Source organism: Haliotis cracherodii, unplaced genomic scaffold (assembly GCF_022045235.1).
Source record: "Haliotis cracherodii isolate W230 unplaced genomic scaffold, xgHalCrac1.p SCAF_8, whole genome shotgun sequence".
NCBI classification, from domain to species: domain Eukaryota; kingdom Metazoa; phylum Mollusca; class Gastropoda; order Lepetellida; family Haliotidae; genus Haliotis; species Haliotis cracherodii.
In genome coordinates, this window is record NW_027266341.1 from 772,638 (window position 1) to 797,178 (window position 24,541).

The following is a 24,541-nucleotide window of genomic DNA, read 5'->3' on the forward strand; positions in this document are numbered from 1 at the left end:
GTTATAAACTGTGTATCCCACATCAGCTGACAATGTTATAAACTGTGTATCCCACATCAGCTGACAATGTTGTAAACTGTGTATCCCACATCAGCTGACAATGTTATAAACTGTGTATCCCACAGATGACAATGTTATAAACTGTGTATCCCACATCAGCTGACAATGTTATCAACTGTGTATCCCACAGATGACAATGTTATATACCGTGTATTCCACATCAGCTGACAATGTTATAAACTGTCTATCTCACATCAGATGACAATGTTATAAACTGTGTATCCCACATCAGATGACAATGTTATAAACTGTGTATCCCACATCAGATGACAATGTTATAAACTGTCTATCTCACATCAGATGACAATGTTATAAACTGTGTATCCCACATCAGCTGACAATGTTATAAACTGTATATCCCACATCAGCTGACAATGTTATAAACTGTCTATCTCACATCAGATGACAATGTTATAAATTGTGTATCTCACATCAGATGACAATGTTATAAACTGTGTATCTCACATCAACTGATAATGTTATAAACTGTGTATCCCACATCAGCTGACAATGTTATAAACTGTCTATCTCACATCAGCTGACAATGTTATAAACTGTCTATCTCACATCAACTGATAATGTTATACACTGTGTATCCCACATCAGCTGACAATGTTATAAACTGTCTATCTCACATCAGCTGACAATGTTATAAACTGTCTATCTCACATCAACTGATAATGTTATAAACTGTGTATCCCACATCAGCTGACAATGTTATAAACTGTCTATCTCACATCAGATGACAATGTTGTATACTGTGTATCCAACATCAGCTGACAATGTTATAAACTGTGTATCTCACATCAGATGACAATGTTATATACTGTGTATCCTACATCAGCTGACAATGTTATAAACTGTGTATCCCACATCAGCTGACAATGTTATAAACTGTCTATCTCACATCAGCTGACAATGTTATAAACTGTGTATCTCACATCAGATGGCAATGTTATAAACGGTGTATCCCACATCAGCTGACAATGTTATAAACTGTGTATCCCACATCAGCTGACAATGCAATGGATACATCACACAGAAACTGATCGTGCTATAACAGAGGTATGACACTTTCTCAGTCACAGCATATGAAACACACAGTCAATACTAAGGCACACTTCCTCATGGAGGCCAGCATGGGTGCAGTCCGGTGTGTGTGCAAACATGATCAAACATGACCACCGTTAGACCAGAGCAAACATGACCACCGTTAGACCAGAGCAAACATGACCACTGTTAGACCAGAGCAAACATGACCACCGTTAGACCAGAGCAAACATGACCACCGTTAGACCAGAGCAAACATGACCACCGTTAGACCAGAGCAAACATGACATATGCAGATCATGTAAGTGGCTTTGTGGCGTACAGCATGTATGTTGCCTAGCAACAAAGAAAGTATGGCGTCAGTGATTATTGCTTAACGTCAAATCAGCAATATTGCAGCTATTCGCAAGCAAAATACCCAAGTAAGAATGGACTGAATCTTGTTTCATTTTTAAATGATATCCTTGATCTATATGTAAAGATAGGTAGAAAAGTCCAAAAAACAATTTACATGGGTTCATTTGAAGTTAATTTCATTAAAGAAATCCTCTTTAGATAAATTTCAGAAAACCAAAAGCATATTTCAGAATATAAACTGTTTCTATTTAACTCAAACTTTTGTTCTTAATTACTTTTTCATAAATGTCCATTAAATTAGTAGCAAACTCGTCTGGTATAAGCCATGTAAGCATGGTCATATTTAACTCAAACTTTTGTTCTTAATTACTTTTTCATAAATGTCCATTAAATTAGTAGCAAACTCGTCTGGTATAAGCCATGTAAGCATTGTTTCAAAATGTTCAAGGCTTTTTTGTCTTAAATGTGAGCCATGAAACAAATATGAATTCACTTTGAAACTTTGGCCCAGGCCGTCATTCAGGTAGTGATTCAAACAATTGTGGAACAACTGAGAAAAACTGCTGAAGAGACACAAAAATCAATGGTTCCAGCTCGGGGAGAAACAAGACGAAATGATACGTATCGTCATATGCATATTTACATCAAATTGCATTAAAACGTCTTGACAATGAATATTTCAGAGCAGTTCAAAAGGAAAAGCTAGCTGTAGACACATGTTCAAAGTAGCTATATTTAGTAGTGAACTTGAAACGCTAATTACGACACATTTTGCTATATCTGACAAAAACGCCAGGGGTCATTTAACGAGTAGGAAGTAATATATTTCAGCAAGTGTATCATCATGTATTGATACAGAGAAAAACGTTTCGCACATGAAAACTCACAGTGCACCGGTGCACCGATGTATTGTTGCACCCCCAGGTCAAGGGACCAGTATACAAGTCTACCCCGTCCAGGACCCGTATACAAGTCTACCCCGTCCAGGACCCGTATACAAGTCTAACCCGTCCAGGACCCGTATACAAGTCTAACCCGTCCAGGACCCGTATACAAGTCTAACCCGTCCAGGACCCGTATACAAGTCTAACCCGTCCAGGACCCGTATACAAGTCTAACCCGTCCAGGACCCGTATACAAGTCTACCCCGTCCAGGACCCGTATACAAGTCTAACCCGTCCAGGACCCGTATACAAGTCTACCCCGTCCAGGACCCGTATACAAGTCTAACCTGTCCAGGACCAGTATACAAGTCTAACCCGTCCAGGACCCGTATACAAGTCTAACCCGTCCAGGACCCGTATACAAGTCTAACCCGTCCAGGACCCGTATACAAGTCTAACCCCTCCAGGACCAGTATACAAGTATAACCCGTCCAGGACCAGTATACAAGTCTAACCCGTCCAGGACCCGTATACAAGTCTAACCCGTCCAGGACCCGTATACAAGTCTAACCCGTCCAGGACCAGTATACAAGTCTAACCCATCCAGGACCAGTATACAATTATAACCCGTCCAGGACCCGTATACAAGTCTAACCCATCCAGGACCAGTATACAAGTCTAACCCGTCCAGGACCCGTATACAAGTCTACCCCGTCCAGGACCCGTATACAAGTCTAACCCGTCCAGGACCAGTATACAAGTCTAACCCGTCCAGGACCCGTATACATGTCTAGCCCATCCAGGACCCGTATACAAGTCTAGCCCGTCCAGGACCCGTATACAAGTCTAACCCATCCAGGTCCCGTATACAAGTCTAACCCGTCCAGGACCCGTATACAAGTCTAACCCGTCCAGGACCCATATACAAGACTAACCCGTCCAGGACCCGTATACAAGTCTACCCCGTCCAGGACCCGTATACAAGTCTAGCCCGTCCAGGACCCGTATACAAGTCTAACCCGTCCAGGACCCGTATACAAGTCTAACCCGTCCAGGACCCGTATACAAGTCTAACCCGTCCAGGACCCGTATACAAGTCTAACCCATCCAGGACCAGTATACAATTATAACCCGTCCAGGACCCGTATACAAGTCTAACCCATCCAGGACCAGTATACAAGTATAACCCGTCCAGGACCCGTATACAAGTCTACCCCGTCCAGGACCCGTATACAAGTCTAACCCGTCCAGGACCCGTATACAAGTCTAACCCGTCCAGGACCCGTATACAAGTCTACCCCGTCCAGGACCCGTATACAAGTCTAGCCCGTCCAGGACCCGTATACAAGTCTAACCCGTCCAGGACCCGTATACAAGTCTAACCCGTCCAGGACCCGTATACAAGTCTAACCCGTCCAGGACCCGTATACAAGTCTAGCCCATCCAGGACCCGTATACAAGTCTAACCCGTCCAGGACCCGTATACAAGTCTAACCCGTCCAGGACCCGTATACAAGTCTAACCCATCCAGGACCAGTATACAAGTCTAACCCGTCCAGGACCAGTATACAAGTCTAGCCCGTCCAGGACCCGTATACAAGTCTAGCCCGTCCAAGACCCGTATACAAGTCTAACCCGTCCAGGACCCGTATACAAGTCTAACCCGTCCAGGACCCGTATACAAGTCTAACCCATCCAGGACCAGTATACAAGTCTAACCCGTCCAGGACCAGTATACAAGTCTAACCCCTCCAGGACCAGTATACAAGTCTAACCCGTCCAGGACCCGTATACAAGTCTAACCCATCCAGGACCAGTATACAAGTCTAACCGATCCAGGACCAGTATACAAGTCTAACCCGTCCAGGACCCGTATACAAGTCTAACCCCTCAAGGACCAGTATACAAGTCTAACCCCTCCAGGACCAGTATACAAGTCTAACCCGTCCAGGACCAGTATACAAGTCTAACCCGTCCAGGACCACTATACAATTCTAGCCCTTCCGTTAAGTAATGTCGGTGACCCTGTAGCCTGTACACTCTCATCTATTTCCCTGAGAAAAGAGAGTTAGCTGGCAATAAAAGTGCAGTTTCCACTCTTGCCGAATATGACTGGAAATCCAGAGTTCCAGAGTATCATTTGGCTGGACTAACGAGTCTATGCATAGTATAACAAGCTACAATGACCATCAGGCATCAGCTTCATAAAAAGTATGGATATCAATGTGCAGATTTCAATCAATTGCAGGATTTGCAAAACATGTATACCATCAAATGGGCGTTGACAGATATTTTCCAAATCTGTTCATGTTTTCAATCAGGTAGTTCAGGTTATTTGCATGGATGTGAGCAGGTTTTCCTGAAAAAAGAGGAAACGTCTAGGGGGGTTTAAACATTTGATTGCATTTTAAGCAATTTCGTGCAGTTTGGACAACATTCACACCTAGAAATATAATAAGTCAATGGCAAAAGTCAATAAGTCAAGTAAACAAGATGGCAAATGCAGTAAAATTTCGAAGTTAAATCAGTACCTTTAAAAATTCGGGCACAGCTTCTGAGCACCTGGCTACCCGCCAGGTCTGGGAGCAATACTGCCATAAACCTCAACCCCCATTCCCCAGACACAAGGACAACTGTCACAAGCATGCAATGTCTTTGAAATTTTTTTTTACCTTTACTTACTTACCTTTTGTTGAAAAAAATAAAACTCCATTGCAAACATAAGACATTAGTTCAACATACTTTCCCATGTTATGGGGTTTTGGACGCTGAAGAAACATTCATAGTTTTCTCACTAATCACATGAACAACTGTAAAACAACTCATACACTTACAGGCTAAAAGACAACATTATCTTAAAAACAAGCCATCAGCTGACTCTGAGTATTTACAATTTCTGTGTGACGCCACACCCCACGTTATAGTGCAAGTATTCGTGATAGAAAACGTATGATGTCCGAAAACCTATGATGCTGAAAGCTCTGAACGAAAACAGGACAATCCGCGACGGTTGTCCAGTTTTCGATCATATTTTTCGGAGTGTTTATTTTTAATCTTTGATTATATTTTTACGAGGAAGATGTTTTTTTTCCAAGGACTACTCTTTTGAAAAATGCTATTTTCCGCGTTTCCGTGGAGATTTCACATCCCTGTATTTCATGAGCTTCACAAAGCCCCTCATCACACGCTTCCCAGAATGAGAGTTCATCACCACCTGACCCTGCCAGCCACAGATTGAGTTATCCCCCTTGATGCACTGAACAGGAAGATGGTTATTTGTGCTGGTTGTATAACGCAGCACTCCATGAATTACAAGCTATATGACATGGCCTGTAAATAATCGGTCAGACCAGACAAACAAGTGACAGATGTCATGAGCAACATCACAGTGTCGGATACAATGGCAGGAAATCAGTGAAGTCACCGAGTCTGACCACAAAATCCATACAGTTGCCTCATTTACTTATCACAAGAATCCATACAGGGTTTGAACATGTTGAAAGTTGACATGAAGTTAGGATATTTTGATGTCACTGATTTGGAACATTTGGCCTTGCCAAAGATATGAAAGAGTACTGCATTCTGACAGCCATTTTGCAGTTTTCAAGTGAATATACTGAATAGACACATGACCAACAAGATGCAGAACACAGAGCTCATTTCATGCTGAACAACTCACAGCTTCATGTTACCGATACCTTCAAGCAACACATTACCCCCTGCTTCAAATTACCACGACAGACTCATCAATGACCCATGTGAAAAAATAATGCCCCCCATTTGTGAGTGCTCTAGTCCCCTTGTCCAGCCCTGTACTTACTGTTACAGTATCCAGCTCGGCTCTCATAATCTAACTGTTGTCTGTCAACGCAAGGGACCAAGCAAACAGCATGCTTCCAACATGGACATGTTGGGCGATTCAAGTGTTTTTCATTACCACTAAGTCTAGACTTTGATCCTCTAATGTGTCTACAGCATCATGTTGAACTTGGCATCAAACAATACAAATTTGATAAATGTTAAAACAAGTCCAGAAATTTAGAACTGTTATATATAAGTCAATTCACCCCATATCATAGCTGTAATTGAAGACTGGTAATTTCTATTATGATAAATACTCAGCATTCAATCATCACCAAAGTGATGTCACCACCACAACCTCTCCCAACTTAGACCAGGATTGCTATCACGCTCTTCTGTGTAATTTGACTGGACAGTAAGTTAGTTTCATGACATTTTAATAAGGCTTGTAAGTTATTGGAGCTAGAAGTTAGGGGTTACCCAATAGAACACAGATATGATACACAAGATATATGATGTGATTTTCACATCCCTCTAATCTGGCTACACAGATCCTGGCTTCTGACAACTAGACTCACACCCTTCTAATATAGCTACACAGATCCTGGCTTCTGACAACAAGACTCACACCCCACTAGTCTGGCCACACAGACCCTGACTTCTGACAACAAGACAGACATCCCTCTAATCTAGCCACACAGACCCTGACTTCTGACAACTAGACTCACACCCCTCTAATCTAGCCACACAGACCCTGACTTCTGACAACAAGACTCACACTCCTCTAATCTAGCTACACAGACCCTGACTTCTGACAACAAGACTCACACCCCTCTAATCTGGCCACACAGACCCTGACTTCTGACAACAAGACTCACACCCCTCTAATCTGGCCACACAGACCCTGACTTCTGACAACAAGACTCACACCCCACTAGTCTGGCCACACAGACCCTGACTTCTGACAACAAGACTCACACCCCACTAGTCTGGCCACACAGACCCTGACTTCTGACAACAAGACTCACACCCCACTAGTCTGGCCACACAGACCCTGACTTCTGACAACAAGACTCACACCCCACTAGTCTGGCCACACAGACCCTGACTTCTGACAACAAGACTCACACCCCACTAGTCTGGCCACACAGACCCTGACTTCTGACAACAAGACTCACACCCCACTAGTCTGGCCACACAGACCCTGACTTCTGACAACAAGACTCACACCCCACTAGTCTGGCCACACAGACCCTGACTTCTGACAACAAGACTCACATCCCTCTAATCTAGCCAACCAGACCCTGACTTCTGACAACAAGACTCACATCCCTCTAATCTCGCTACACAGACCCTGACTTCTGACAACAAGACTCACACTCCTCTAATCTAGCCAACCAGACCCTGACTTCTGACAACAAGACACACATCCCTCTAATCTCGCTACACAGACCCTGACTTCTGACAACAAGACTCACATCCCTCTAATCTCGCTACACAGACCCTGACTTCTGACAACAAGACTCACATCCCTCTAATCTAGCCACACAGACCCTGACTTCTGACAACAAGACTCACACTCCTCTAATCTAGCCAACCAGACCCTGACTTCTGACAACAAGACAGACATCCCTCTAATCTCGCTACACAGACCCTGACTTCTGACAACAAGACTCACATCCCTCTAATCTAGCTACACAGACCCTGACTTCTGACAACAAGACTCACATCCCTCTAATCTGGCCACACAGACCCTGACTTCTGACAACAAGACTCACACCCCACTAGTCTGGCCACACAGACCCTGACTTCTGACAACAAGACTCACACCCCACTAATCTGGCCACACAGACCCTGACTTCTGACAACAAGACTCACACCCCACTAGTCTGGCCACACAGACCCTGACTTCTGACAACAAGACTCACACCCCACTAGTCTGGCCACACAGACCCTGACTTCTGACAACAAGACTCACATCCCTCTAATCTAGCCACACAGACCCTGACTTCTGACAACAAGACTCACACTCCTCTAATCTAGCCAACCAGACCCTGACTTCTGACAACAAGACAGACATCCCTCTAATCTCGCTACACAGACCCTGACTTCTGACAACAAGACTCACATCCCTCTAATCTAGCCACACAGACCCTGACTTCTGACAACAAGACTCACACCCCTCTAATCTGGCCACACAGACCCTGACTTCTGACAACAAGACTCACACCCCACTAGTCTGGCCACACAGACCCTGACTTCTGACAACAAGACTCACACCCCTCTAATCTGGCCACACAGACCCTGACTTCTGACAACAAGACTCACACCCCACTAGTCTGGCCACACAGACCCTGACTTCTGACAACAAGACTCACACCCCACTAATCTGGCCACACAGACCCTGACTTCTGACAACAAGACTCACACCCCACTAGTCTGGCCACACAGACCCTGACTTCTGACAACAAGACTCACACCCCACTAGTCTGGCCACACAGACCCTGACTTCTGACAACAAGACTCACACCCCACTAGTCTGGCCACACAGACCTCGCTCCCACTTAGTCCCACTGATTCACACATTCAAAAGGACCACCATTCAAAGGGAAAAAAATATTTTTTATCAATATTTCAACCATAAATATCTAGACAGTATCACTGTCAGGAGTCCCACTTTCCACTGTATATTGTGAGATATATCAATGACAGACCCATGCATATACTGGTGGGTAAATTCTACAGACACAACATTACAAGCATACATATGATACACAACACAACACAACATACACAACCACATATGATTTGTAATTTTACTTAATTAGTTAATTACTTTGGTTTCTCAGCAATTGAGGAAGAACCCAATCTCTAAATTACTGACATGTTAAACATATTGATATGCATTCAAAATATAGTCCAGAGAGACTTTAGTTTCAGCAAAAAGAAACAGGGTTATTGAATTTCATTCACAAATATTTTGACTATGTTCATCTGGATCAAGTTAGTAAGTTTAGGTTCTATACTTTTACTGCTGAATGTATACAAACTGCATTTCAGAGTATAGTTACTGAGATGAATAATTCACTGTCATGTACAACTATGCATGTTGTAGCACATTTACTGACCAGTGTTAAAATGTCCATTGTCATGTTGCATGTGGGACATCGTTCATGACATATTTTGTATATGGATACTCCTTATTTTTAATGCATCAACACCAGACAACTATCTTATCAACGTGACCAATACATGTAAACAGAAATATGATGAATTATTTATGACTATAGATCGACTGACGTGGTCGCTGCGACAATACCAGTGACGAAAGGCAAATACTATAATTGATTTGAAGTCTACAATTAAACATAACGTCCTTGCTTGTGTAACCATCCTCCACTCTTTTCCCATTTACCTTGAACTTCAAAACGAGTACACTTTTCACAGCAAGTAGATTCTAGATGAAGTTAATGTGCACACTAGTAACAGCGGTTACGCCAACGGCAACGCTCTGTGCGCCGCTTCAGCAATCCATATGGGTATGTATAGTTATGTCTACAACATACATTCCTATCAAATATCTCGTAAAAGGCAATGTGTCATTTCTGATAGAAAAACTTACCTGACGACAACAGCTGTTGATGGTTTCCAGCACCTGGTAAAAGTCAATATGCCTCTCACACCGCCTGTATCGATCTATCGCGCACCTGTCAAACGTTAGTCATTGAGAGTTACCTCTCCGTTATTTACGACAGGGGGCAGAAGAGTAGTTCCGTTTCTAAAGCATGATGTCCTAAAATAAAGAAAACATTTTTTTCCACATTGAATGCATATATTTCTGAGATTTTTGTCCACTAAAGCATCTAGTCTACATGAACATAATTCAAACATGAATAGTTATATAAGCAAAGTTATAACATATTTTATAAAGTCCCAACAAATTACATATAGAGAACATCGCGCTGAATGTTTTGATTTTGCTCCACGTGCAGTCGAGTCGGTATCAGCATGTGCAATTGCTGACGAGTTAAATGTTGTTATTTTTTTTTACCGGCTACATTTATTAGAAGAGGCACACTATGGAGGCGAGACTGGTACGGCCACAAGATGGAAAACCTTCGACGAAAATCATAGCTGGTGAGCGAGTTTTGAAATGGTCATTGCAGCTCTCACAGTTGCCTGTAAGTCTGTGATCACAGTCAACAGGTCCGCGGATCTGGGAAATAAAGTCACTCGAAGTTATATACATCAATCGGAGTATGTCTCTTACCGCATTCGGTAAAACAAACACTTATTTACGATATATCAGCTGTGAAACATTTACCATTTTGTCTCCAATTATTGGCGCCGTTCTGTGATCATCTTGCAATGTTATTGAATGAGTGAGTTGGGTTTTACGTCGCTTTTAGTAGTTTTCCCAATATTCCAGGAATATCACACCATAAATGGGCATCACTCATTGTAGCCATGTGGTGAATTAAACCCATGTCTTCAGTGTGACAATCAAACACTTTAGCACAGACACACACACATGTGTACACTTTTAAGCTTTTAAAAACGTTTTAATCAATGTCACAATGGATACTTTCCAGACTTATAGTATTTGTATTATTGAAGGTAAATTACTGTTTTTTTATAGCCAAGTTTGAGCATGTCCACCTAAAGAAGGGGATGTTTAAGAAGCTTCACTACAGCTACAGAGAGATGGCAGACAGAGACTCCCAGTCAAGGGAGGCAACACAGAAGATCTTGGTGAGACTTGCCATGTTGATATCCCTATTTGTAAGCCATCTGAACAGGACAGTCTTGGTTTAAGGCAACCTGCCAACACCCTGTCACTGGATCACATTGCTGGGAACAGATAGAGAATCTCACCTTTCTTTTGATATCAAATATATAAACACGAGTTGATAAAAGTGGAAAAAATCTGAGTGTTGATATATTTGATATCAAAAGACACAAGGGTGAGATTTTATTTATCATCCAAGATCATTCTTCCAACTGTTTCAGTTTGTAGACAATAAAAACCAGTGTGTTAGTGTAAAAGATACTGCTAACAGCTTCAGTAGCAGAGCCATTAGTGATGTCATTTGACTGTGACGTCATGATAACCAATGACATCACAATGGTCTGCAAAGCATTGTGATGCAATTTCATTGCAGCGATATCTACAACGTTTTTGAAAGTAGGCCTGTCAAAAACAAGAAGTGTAGTCAGATGTACACACAGCGACAAAACGAAACAAGGTAACAATTCAAACATTTCGGCCAAATCCAACTATTTTAATTTGTGGAGAAGGTTTCAAGCTGCAGAGGTCAACAAGCACAGATATGGCTACAGATCCCGCTTGGCTAGGCCTCGTACCTTCGCAAAATTGTTTCGAAATTTATATCTCCAAAGTTGCCAAAACTTATAAAATTCCTTAGCTACATCACAGTTAGACACTGATTTTCAGTGTATTAGACTGTTCTTTTGATAATGATAGCAATTATCCCTGTAGTTTATCCAGATTCCCGATGTTCAATTCTGACTCGATCGCCGAATGACGAGGGCAACGCCATGTTTGTTTATAAACAGTGAAAGTAGTCCTACTTGACCTTCGATATTTGCATCTCTATCTCTATCTCAACGAATATCGTTTTTATCCGTTGGCTTTATCCTGCCGAGAAACCTACCCATTATATGATAAATATATACATCAGGAGTCAAGTAGGAATAGGAACATGTATATATAGTCTTAAGTGGTGCACGCAACCACTCATCATGACAATGGGTTTTGATACATTTTGTATGCTGAAATTTTTTTTGTGGTTAGATATACCTAATAGCATTTGTACCGATGTACCGATATTTCAATTCTAGTCATATTATTAAGGACTTGTATCTGTGTTCACAACGGCTACTTGTCACCAGACCAGGGTAGTTGGATGTCCTTCCATTGTGTATGAAACTGAGACTGCTTCATGACATGGAGGACAGACACAGGTGTTGATGGCAGTTACAGCCAAGTTAGTTACCGATGAATTAAACCCTGAAACAATTGTAAAACATTCATTAGACAAAATATAAATATATGCTGACATCAAATATTATACATCATGTTATAACTGCTAATAGATAAACTTACATTACATCAACACTTAAATAATCCTGTATCATAAACATACTTAACCTGCATATATACATATATATGAATGTCATATAAATAGAGTAACATAAACGTGCAATGATACATTTACTATCATGTTTACATACAATATACAATATATGAGAAATCTATATAAAACCTAGTAAACCCACCAAGTGTGTGGACCTGGGTTCATCAGTCCAGACACAGACCTCTGCTCGAGTAATACAGCTACATCTGCACCACAAATAAATGAATATATATACACACTGTGCAGACCAATCTGATAGCAGCAATATTACTACAAACAGATACATAGTGTTATTACAGAGTAACTTAAAACATTTCTAAAATGTAATAGTAAAACCCTGATTCATTCCTACATTATACATTTACACATTACACATTCTTATATAAAGGTTATCACGCAAGTGTGTTTGGGGATGGTAAATATCCTGTATTAGGAATGAACATTGTATTTAGAGAGCCCCGCCCATTGGTGTTGTAGGTGGGCAGAAGAAATTAGTTTTCCAATCCAATGACACAGAATCCTGATCAGTTTTTTTATTATCCCTTGTTTATTTTTGGTTGTTGTTGTTGTTTGTCAGACAATACCAGCCAAGGAGAAGCTGTCTTATGTCGGCCATAGCAACAGCAAGACTAAGGACTCAGCATCCAAGTGAGTAACAACATATTGTTGTGGTAGAGGGTGGATCAAGGCACATGGTGTGGTGGAGGGTGGATCAAGGCACATGATGTTGTGGTAGCGGGTGGATCAAGGCACATGGTGTGGTGGTAGAGGGTGGATCAAGGCACATGATGTTGTGGTAGCGGGTGGATCAAGGCACATGGTGTTGTGGAAGAGGGTGGATCAAGGCACATGATGTTGTGGTAGCGGATGCATCAAGGCACATGGTGTGGTGGAAGAGGGTGGATCAAGGCACATGATGTTGTGGTAGCGGGTGGATCAAGGCACATGGTGTGGTGGTAGAGGGTGGATCAAGGCACATGATGTTGTGGTAGCGGGTGGATCAAGGCACATGGTGTTGTGGAAGAGGGTGGATCAAGGCACATGGTGTGGTAAAGGGTGGATCAAGGCACATGATGTGGTGGTAGAGGGTGGATCAAGGCACATGGTGTGGTGGTAGAGGGTGGATCAAGGCACATGATGTGGTGGTAGAGGGTGGATCAAGGCTCATGGTGTGGTGGTAGAGGGTGGGTCAAGGCACATGGTGTGGTGGTAGAGGGTGGATCAAGGCACATGATTTTGTGGTAGAGGGTGGGTCAAGGCATATGATTTCATGGTAGAGGGTGGGTCAAGGCATATGATGTTGTTGTAGAGGGTGGATCAGGGCACATGATGTCAGGGTAGAAGGTGGGTCAAGGCACATAAAGTCGTGGTAGAGGGTGGATCAAGACACACGATGTCATGGTAGAGGGTAGATCAAGGCACATGGTGTGGTAGAGGGTAGATCAAGGCACATGATGTGATGGTAGAGGGTGGGTCAAGGCACATGGTGTGGTAGAGGGTAGATCAAGGCACATGATGTCATGGTAGAGGGTGGGTCAAGGCACATGATGTCATGGTAGAGGGTGGATCAAGGCACATGGTGTGGTAGAGGGTAGATCAAGGCACATGATGTCATGGTAGAAGGTGGGTCAAGGCACATGATGTCATGGTAGAGGGTGGGTCAAGGCACATGGTGTGGTAGAGGGTGGATCAAGGCACATGATGTCATGGTAGAAGATGGGTCAAGGCACATGATGTCGTGGTAGCGGGTGGATCAAGGCACATGATGTCATGGTAGAGGGTGGGTCAAGGAACATGATGTCGTGATAAAGGTGGATCAAGGCACATGATGTCATGGTAGAGGGTGGATCAAGGAACATGATGTCGTGATAAAGGTGGATCAAGGCACATGATGTGGTAGAGGGTGATCAAGGCACATGATGTCGTAGTGGGTGGATCAAGGCACATGATGTCATGGTAGAGTGAGTGAGTATGGTTTTATGCCGCTTTTAGCAATATCACGACGGGGGACACCAGAATGTTGTGGTAGAGGGTGGACCAAGGCACATGATGTTGTGGTAGAGGAATATATATACAATCTGGCCAATGAACGTCGTGATAAGAAAAGTGCTTGACCAAGTCACTATAGCTCCTGATGGTTTCCCTATAATATAGAAAGTATGAGGCAAAGACATACGCTGCTCAGAATTTCAATTACTCTTTTTGATGGCTGTGCATTGTTTTATTAAATCGATACTGCAAGTAGGACTAATTCTTACTATTTTCTTTTTAATTATGAAATTGTGAAACATGTGACGCCTTCCTTAGCATTTCTATCGGTCAAAAGACTGACTACTTAAGCAAACCATCTGTTGAATTGAAATTTTATTGGTTACTGACAGCCATCTGAAATGCTGAAAGGGAGATAATTCATAACACAAATGAACTTGGAGTCATATCAATGTTAAACAGGTTTTGTGGCCATTGTGTCAGTTTTTCAATTATTATTATCATGGACTTTTTGTAATAATATGACAAATTGAGTATGGGATTTAGCATTGAGATGTGTATATCTGAAAGCTGGAAAATCAACTTCGTGGTTTCACATATCAAATGTCTTACCTCTGGCATCGTCATGATGACTGAGAGTGCTGACGTAGCAGATGCTAATTGTGGTGTGTTGTAGGATTTTAACAGATGTCACTGTGGGTGGTTTTGCTGTTTTTAACAGATAATTCTAACACCACGTTGCATGTCTGACAGAGTGTCATGTGTATGCTAGGTACTACTTGGGATGTCTGGACACAAGAACAGGGAAACTGACGATCCATGATGCCGAAATGTTTCACATGAAGCCGACATTTGAAGGTGAGTAAGGCATGGAGTCACTGCAGTGTAGCATCAGACAGCTATTGCCCAAAGATAGTGTATATTAACACCAGCATTATATTATTTTTAGGACATAATCCTTTTTGTTCAGAAGGTGTTTTCTGACCTGTTAGTTATCAAGGTGGGTCAGTCTGACCTGTTAAACTGAGGTTGACCTGGTCGTTTTGTCAGTGATGTGCATTAAGGTGTTACAGTTCTTGTGTATGCTTGCAGTATTGAAATATCACAATTGGTTTCTTATGATAAGAGACTGCATCTTCATGTTCACTTGAGTGGGCCTTGCTGGGGAAAAAAAATATTTTTATTTTTTTTAAATTCTTTTTTTTTTTAAATTACCTTCTGAAAATGATTTATAATAAATAAATAGGTGGAAGGTCATCATATATAATGATTTATTTATGTTTTGTCTTTCCCAACCTAAAGTTAAGCTTTTTTGCTACCCACAGATAGCAAGAAAGAAGAGCTTGTATTTGACACCCCTCTCTCATTTGTCCAGCAGGTGAGAATATTTTATTCATGTTTGTGGCAGGTGCTCATTCGACACTATGTATCAACCTCACATCTTGGCAGAGAAGTTAGTTCTAGTGCACTTAACAAGGGGGCATGTTGACATATACTACTCAAAAGAGGTTAAGGAACTTCCAAGTTTTTCATCATCACAGATTAACTTTCGTCAAAAGCTTGAAGTGTTCTTTAACTTCTTTAGAGTTGTATATGTCAATAAGACACTCATGAGATTTACAAACTCCATCCATTGTACATGTTACATTGTGCATGTTGTAAGGTCGTACCATATCAGGGTACAGAATTAAGCTTCAGTTTTGACAAATCATATAAGTTGAGGTCAAGATGTCGTCCATCCAAGCATGGCCACAGCATATATAGCTCAGTTGTCGCTCTATAACACTGTTAGACTCCCAGTTCAATGCAATTATTGCTGGAATGGGTGTACACTGCTAATGACATTATCGTCAAATGTGCATGTGCAGAATGACCGACTGAATGCAGCCTTCGGGTCAACAAAAAAGAAACGAGCTGTGAAAGCCAAACAGAAGTTTAACGAGTTGACCGGTGAAGCCTTCAACACCTCAATGGACAATGCCATCGGACATGCGGTCACTCAGTCGGACGTACTTGACTCCCCAGGTGGGTGTGTCATGTCATGTGATGAACATCTCTCTGAGGCAAGGGAGTTAACTGACTATAAAAGTCCAGTTTCCACCCTTGTGGAACTAGGCTGGAATTCTGGGCTCGATCTTAGCACCACCACCTATGTCCCTCCTATTGACCAATCAGATTCCACCATTCATTTCACTTGCATCTGCTTGAAACAAAATGGTGCTGCTCAGACAAGACAATCTGATAGATAATCAAATTCTACATTGTAATATAACATGAAAAGATCTGGAAAATATCTGTTGACAGTACTCATGCTATTCAAATCCTTCCATCGCCCGGAATCTGTGTGGCAGTTTTATAAACCAGATGTGATGTTTGATTGAACTATGCATAGATTTGTTACAGTCAGTTAACACTCTAGCCAAGGGAAGATTTGCAGTGAACAAAAAACACATGGGAAATTAGCCAAAGTGACTTGTGTGTATTGTAAAAGTGTTATTTTACCTTATCATGCCTCATACTAATTGCTTATTTCTCTCTAAGTTCTAAAAGGTAGTGGAAACTTCCTGAACTGTGTTCCAGAAAAACAGCTCACCCAAATGCACCCCTGGCCAACGCATATGCACTGGAAACAACATTACCTTCAGGAAATAGAGAGAGATAGGCAATTAGTTTGAGTTAGGATAAGTAAATGATATGTTAACTCTAAATAAATACATTTTTCGGCTCCCAATGTTTTCACACGAACTCACATCTTTTAGTTGCCATTCCTTCTTCATCGGAAACCATCCTTCCACCGTATGACCGCAACGCTGATTGTCCAGAAAATGTTTACACAGCTGATGCAGGTGAGTGACGAGCCCATGGCTGCGACTGTCCGACTGTCCAGAGGTTATGTATGAGAGTTATGATCATCTTACCACTAAGTGTTACTACTGTCATAAGGCAAGGTTAAAGTATGGGAGGTATGATCGTCTTAGCACACTAAGTGTTAATTCTGTTGTAAGGCTATGTTAAAGTATGGGGCTACGATCATCTTACTACCTAGTGTTAATTCTGTTGTAAGGCTATGTTGAAGTATGGGGCTACGATCATCTTACTACCTAGTGTTAATTCTGTTGTAAGGCTATGTTGAAGTATGGGGCTACGATCATCTTACTACCTAGTGTTAATTCTGTTGTAAGGCTATGTTAAAGTATGGGGCTACGATCATCTTACCACTAAGTGTTACTACTGTCGTGAGGCTATGTTAAGGTATGTGAGTTACAATCAGGTCTCCTGTCAGAATAGGTCTCCAGCAACCCATGTTTGTCCCCCATGAAGATCCGGGGTAGAATAGGTCTTTAGCAACCCATGCTTGTCCCCCGTGTACTAAATATCAGTAAGATATCTGAGTAAAATACATCACAAAGATATATCAGTCAGATAAATCGGTAATTTATTTATGTCTTTAATTATTCAGTTTATTCAAAATTTTTAGAAATATTGCAAGAATCAAATTTTGGAATGAAAAATTCCATCTGCTTCACCAGGGAATAATTACAGGCTCAGCGAGTCATACAGGAGTTACCTCCCCTTGACATATTTTAGTAGTAGTGAAATGGATCAGGCTTGGTTGTAATTTCAGTGATAACCCCTCAGCTGTTGACGGCTCTGAAATCTCCAGCTGAGAAGTTCTTCACACGTACCCAGGCCCAGCTAGCTGAATGGACGGACACGAAAGAGTGAGTTCTGGTGTGCTGAGATACCTGTCGTGCAGTACCCACAATGCTCTGTTTATATACCTATGGTGCAACACCGGTGAATGACACAAGTCAAAATCAAACTGGCCAGGGAGCTAGTTACCTTTCACTAACAGACCCGTGGGGATCTGGGTTAGGATAGGTCTTCAGCAATCCATGCTTGCCGTGATTGGATGGTGAGGCTCGCTGACTTGGTTGATGCATGTTATCATATCCCAATTGTGTAGATCGATGCTCATGATATCAATCACTGGATTGTCTGGTCCAGACTCGTTTATTTACAGACCACCGTCATATAGCTGAAATATTGCTGAGTGAAGCGTTAAACATCAAACCAAACCTTCCACTAACACTATACTACAGCAGAGATTAGCGGTTCTCATTTCAAGAGTACGAACTGAAAACTGAATTACCATTAATAGGTGCAATAGGAGTTGTACAATACTGTTTTTTTCTATATTCTTATACAAAACCCAGGTACCATAATTGTTTAGCCAATAGGGGGAAAAAAGCAATGAGAGAGATTCGTTTAGCACATTGTTCATATTGAATTGCATGTTCAGACTTTAAGGTTAAAAAGAAGAAGTTACAAGACAGGCAGAATAGAGGGATTGAAAGATTACTGACCTCCCTAGATAACTACCAGGCCACGGGGTAGTGTGCAGGCAGCTGTTTTGGTGTTGTGCAACCCCCACAATTCTCTGTGTAGGTACCCTGGGTATTACCATCAAGGCTCTGTGTAGGTACCCTAGGTATTACCCACAATTCCCTCTGTAGGTACCCTAGGTATTACCCACAATTCCCTGTGTAGGTACCCTGGGTATTACCCACAATTCCCTCTGTAGGTACCCTGGGTATTACCCACAATTCCCTCTGTAGGTACCCTGGGTATTACCCACAATTCCCTCTGTAGGTACCCTAGGTATTACCCACAATTCTCTGTGTAGGTACCCGTGGTACATCCTGGAACAGTTGAAGGTGATGCCATCTGACGATGGCCGGCGCTGGCAGAAGGCGAAGTGCCTGGTGTATCTGCAGTACTTGTTGACGCTCTACAAGTACAAGCCAGCTAACTTCAAGAAACACAGTGAGTTCAAGCTAGCTTTATCTAACTGTTGATGTCTCTCTCAACATGGGCAAGTAAGCCACTCTTGAAAATAGTAATAATATCTATATCCATCAATAAGACATGCAGTGTATTTGTCACTGGCTGTCAGACATCCTCCATATGTAATGTATATATCAGGCTTGATCTCCTTATTAACCTCCCTCCATCTGGTGTCAGGTCTCAGCACACGTGGCTGTAAGGCTCTGACCGTCACAAGTGTCCGTCTCTGTGTTTCAGACTGTCTGCCTGCTGAGTGTCCGTCTCTGTGTTTCAGACTGTCTGCCTGCTGAGTGTCAGGTCTCAGCACCGTCACAAGTGTCCGTCTCTGTGTTTCAGACTGTCTGCCTGCTGAGTGTCCGTCTCTGTGTTTCAGACTGTCTGCCTGCTGAGTGTCCGTCTCTGTGTTTCAGACTGTCTGCCTGCTGAGTGTCCGTCTCTGTGTTTCAGACTGTCTGCCTGCTGAGTGTCCGTCTCTGTGTTTCAGACTGTCTGCCTGCTGAGTGTCCGTCTCTGTGTTTCAGACTGTCTGCCTGCTGAGTGTCCGTCTCTGTGTTTCAGACTGTCTGCCTGCTGAGTGTCCGTCTCTGTGTTTCAGGCTGTCTGACTGCTGAGTGTCCGTCTCTGTGTTTCAGACTGTCTGCCTGCTGAGTGTCCGTCTCTGTGTTTCAGACTGTCTGCCTGCTGAGTGTCTGTCTCTGTGTTTCAGGCTGTCTGACTGCTGAGTGTCCGTCTCTGTGTTTCAGGCTGTCTGCCTGCTGAGTGTCCGTCTCTGTGTTTCAGACTGTCTGCCTGCTGAGTGTCTGTCTCTGTGTTTCAGGCTGTCTGCCTGCTGAGTGTCTGTCTCTGTGTTTCAGACTGTCTGCCTGCTCAGTGTCTGTCTCTGTGTTTCAGACCGTCTGCCTGCTCAGTGTCCGTCTCTGTGTTTCAGACTGTCTGCCTGCTGAGTGTCCGTCTCTGTGTTTCAGACTGTCTGCCTGCTGAGTGTCTGTCTCTGTGTTTCAGGCTGTCTGACTGCTGAGTGTCCGTCTCTGTGTTTCAGGCTGTCTGCCTGCTGAGTGTCCGTCTCTGTGTTTCAGACTGTCTGCCTGCTGAGTGTCCGTCTCTGTGTTTCAGACTGTCTGCCTGCTGAGTGTCCGTCTCTGTGTTTCAGACTGTCTGCCTGCTGAGTGTCCGTCTCTGTGTTTCAGACTGTCTGCCTGCTGAGTGTCCGTCTCTGTGTTTCAGACTGTCTGCCTGCTGAGTGTCCGTCTCTGTGTTTCAGACTGTCTGCCTGCTGAGTGTCCGTCTCTGTGTTTCAGACTGTCTGCCTGCTGAGTGGCCCGAGGTCGTGAAGAAGCAGCTGTTGTCCCAGTTCACTACCATGTCCGTGGGCAACAAGGCTCAGAAAGCAACCAGGTGGCTACAGATTCAAGAAGCATTTGGGTTTTTTAAATTTGGGAATATTTTCCTGTTATTTTGGTTCGAAATATTCTTTGCAAGTGATGTCCTGGAGGATAGTGGTTCAGTCAGGGACATCAGCGTCAGCATCTGCGTCCACTAACCTATAGCAAGGCCTGGTTTTCACCCTTGTCCTTTCAAGCCTATTTTTCGTAGTTTGATTGTGGTGCCACCCCATGTAGGGCACAAATTGTGTCCCTTGTTATGACCTGTCCATTCATTGCTGGTCTCATTACCAATGGCTTCACAAAGATGACTAATACCACAGCAGACTACCTGATCAATAATATTACAAACCTGACAGACAATCTAGATGACAGATTGCTACCACAAAAATACTTTTTACTGAAGCGTTTTGCTTTACAATAACAGAGGCATACGGACTACACAGCAACAAGTAACACTGCACTGCACGTGATACACTCAGCAGGGGTCACCTACAGACAATCTAGATGGGGTCACCTACAAGTAGCATCTCAGTCACTGCAATAAGCCACATTTCTGGTTAAAATTCAACAAAGTTTACACTTAAAAATATAAAAGTACTAGGACAATTTGACTGAAAACTTGGAAAGACCCTGAAAATATTTAGTGAAATGTTCTGGTTGGACTATCGGATTGTGTAATAGACCTCGCCCAAGGGAGCCTGTTCACACAGAAAAGGCAAGGGTAAAAACTAGACTTCAGTATAGCTTAGTGGACACTCTTGCCTCGGGAAGATGATCCATGTCATCAGTTCCTGTTCTTGTCTGCAGATATTTCCCTGCTCGCTTGAAGGACAAGCTGCTGTTGTACATTCTTGCTGTGTCGCTGATCATAGAACACGCCAGACTTGACCCGTCGCTGTTGGTGCAGGACCTGGCAGTGGCAGACAGGAGGTAGGAGGCTCTGCACTGTACCTGGCCATGTTTTTACAATTGGAAGTAAAATAAGAATAAGTTTATTCATTTGTACTCCAGGGCTGTATCTTTGATTGATCAGAAAAATTTACAGACATGACTACAAAGATCTAACATTGCTGTTTTAAAAAATAACTTGATGTGTACCTCTGTAAAGCCCTGTTTTACTACGTTGTCATTAGACTTGGAAGTCATGTCACAATACTGGAAATACCTTTTGCTTCCTCATCATGAGTGGCGAGGCGAGGGACATGTCGTAGGAGGTCATAGTGGACGTCATGGTGGTGTGAAATGATTTTGGGGATCATCTAGAAATGGAGGCAAGGCTGCTTCTGTTTCTTGCAAACAACTTTCTAGTTTTTCGAAATGTAACCAACTAACCTGAACAATTTGTTTTCACACCTACCATGGCTACCCAGTTTGATCAGGTACCAACATTTTCACCAACCTTAACAAGAAATGTATAGCCTTAGGCTATTGTTTATCTACAAGTTCTGATTGAGTTTCAACTGTTGATATTTACAGGGTGTCTCAGTTCTACCGCGCCCTCGGCTGCGCTGTGGCGTCCCAGAAGAAGAAGGAGCAGGGAGAGCCGCTGGTGGTGCTGAAGCTGCCCCTGAAGCTGCCCACAGAGTCCAAGCCCGTCACCAGGAGGGGCGGCCGGAAGAGGAACTTGAAGCTGTGACCTCATTGTCATGGAGGGGGCACAGGTGGCCCAGTCGTCTGAGGTGCCTCCATTTGCTGTGCAGAGTTGCGTCACCAGAACCCTATGATTGTGGGTTCGAATCCTGGTTCACCCTGATTATGTTTCAAGGTTTGTCAGCACCATACCCGTGGTCATGGGTTTCACCGAAGTGGTTAACGTCTGAGACCTGCATCACTTCGGGCTTTCCTCCCACATTAAGCTGACACACCGCAATATAACTGGAATACTGTTAAAAGCAGCGTTAAACCCAACTCACTCACTCATTGTCACGGAACTTGTACAGTGACCCATTTGCTGAATAAATGTACAGATGATATTGCCCTGTGTTTTGTATGTTGTCAGAGGTATTATTGTGATGATCAGCCACTGTGGCCATGGCGGACCTCTCATTTGGATCAACGGTTTATTGTTTGTGTCTGTGTCTGACTCTGCCCTTGCCTTTTGATTTGAAACAGTGGGATGTCGGGGACAATGGATTAAAGGAATCTTTGGAAATATTGTATACTTTTGATACATGTCGAGTTAAAAGTTAGATAATAATTTCTAAATTTACATGCCTTGCAGTTTATGTCACAGACCATGTTGACCAAAAGTCACATTGGCAGGACCATTTCAACTACTGCAACTACACGACTACAATAACTAACACATTTATTACAAAAAAACAACAGCACAACAACAACAACAATAACACTACACGACAAACTAATCAACAACCATGACAACCACAACACCTACCACTACAAACAGTACCGTATTTTCTTGAGTATAGTGGGCATCCAAGTATAATGCGCACCCCCCTCTAACGGATTCAGTATTTTTTATAAAACAAATGAATATTATGCGTAGAAAAAAATTACACCGTACCCCTTCAGCGAATTTGCTAAATGAACGGGGGTGTTTTATTGGGGGAAAAGTGCGCACTATACTCAAGAAACTATGGTAGTTCATGTCCAGAACTACGACAACTACAGCTACAGCTACAACTATGGCTACAACTACTGCTACCACTACTGTATATAGAGAGTCAACTTGTCACGTCATTTTGGTTTTAGGCAATAGCACGACACAGGACAGCCATGTACTGCTGTATTCACTATATTGAGAAGGTTTCTGGTCATATTCAAATATAACCATGAAGGAAAAAAATGGGACATTTGATCTCACACAGGTATCAGTCCCCACAAACCTAGATGTACAGTGAGGTCTGTTATCATGGAGATATACAACTACGGTGGTTGTATTGTTTGGTGTTGTCACTACATAACTTGTATACAGTGAGTGTTGGAACAGCATAATCAACAGATTGAAATTCCATAGTCAAGGCTTCATTTTGGATCTGCGATTATGAATGGTTTGCATGGTATCTGCAACATTTCAAAGAGTTGGCCCTCCCTTGTCCACACAAAGAATGGTGGTGTCAACAGGGGGCGTGGGACACGAAGTGACTGAAAGACAAATCAAACACCAGGAAGAGTTATCCTCCCTTCACAGCTTGATCCAGGTGGTCGTCTGATCCTCACAATTGAAAGCCAAGTGGATGAATTTTCTAAGGTACAATATTTGTTTTAAAGATTAGACTGTAATGGTAAGTTATTATACCTTTGCTTTTTACTATATTTCCGTGGTTTCTGTCTGGGCAATGGATCCATGATGATCAGTTATTACAGTTATGAGGGGGACTAGGCTTTTTTTAATTATATCAGTTTAATCAAAGACCATCAATTTGCCATTCCACAATGTTCTTTTGTTCAGGTTTCAAATTTGTAATCGAGAATTTGTCAAAATATGTTTCGAAGCGTAGTCACCAATTTGAAATTAGTGCCGTAAAGCATGAGAAAGCTGCCTTCTGATTGGCTAATGTCGACTTCTTGTCAGTCATTCCATGGGTCGGTCAAAGTTCGCGCAAGGTCTGTCTGGCATGACCTGTAATGGGATGTTCTCAGATCTTTGTTTAGCGGTAGTGAGAACTAAGATCTGATTGCAATGAGATTGGTTGATGGTTCTGAACTGCTGGACGGTACAGAAATGTGTGTCAACCAAGTTAAGTGCCATATCAAATCGGCCCAGACTCAGTTTTTCAAGGAGAGGCTATCAGAACGACCACTGCATCAAGTTTATGTGCAGTGTGTTGAGAAGATCAGCAACACTGCAGAGTCCTTCACTTGGATGAAGACGGCTGGCCTGAAAAGTGAAACCGAAGGCTTTCTGTAAGCTGCTCAGGACCAGTCACTTCCCACTCGAAACTGTCAATGTGTGATTTTGCATCAAAATGTAAATATGAAATGTTAAATATGCAGTGAATCTAATGAGACTGTCCAACACATTGTCAGTGGCACAAACACAGTAACT

The 24,541-nt window shown here is 42.6% G+C and overlaps 2 protein-coding genes across 3 annotated transcripts in view; one reads left to right on the top strand and one right to left on the bottom strand.

Moving 5' to 3' along the window:
- The window catches only part of LOC139449761 (uncharacterized), a 59,817-nt gene extending 49,937 nt beyond the window's left edge, over window positions 1-9,880 (bottom strand). For both annotated transcript variants that reach the window (XM_071231289.1, XM_071231287.1), the window contains exon 1: window positions 9,775-9,880. The gene's annotated coding sequence lies outside the window, so the exon portion shown is untranslated. The remainder of the gene's footprint in view (window positions 1-9,774) is intronic.
- A 246-nt stretch (window positions 9,881-10,126) lies between these two features.
- LOC139450087 (DNA-directed RNA polymerase I subunit RPA49-like) lies at window positions 10,127-22,491 on the top strand. The gene is made up of 12 exons (XM_071231725.1): window positions 10,127-10,289; window positions 10,792-10,904; window positions 12,888-12,958; window positions 15,072-15,157; window positions 15,625-15,677; window positions 16,168-16,324; window positions 17,059-17,145; window positions 17,925-18,021; window positions 18,987-19,126; window positions 20,446-20,542; window positions 21,340-21,462; window positions 22,009-22,491. The coding sequence occupies exons 1-12, from the start codon at window positions 10,232-10,234 to the stop codon at window positions 22,166-22,168; spliced, it is 1,242 nt and encodes a 413-aa protein (XP_071087826.1). The 5' UTR covers window positions 10,127-10,231; the 3' UTR covers window positions 22,169-22,491.
- Window positions 22,492-24,541: the final 2,050 nt, after the last annotated feature.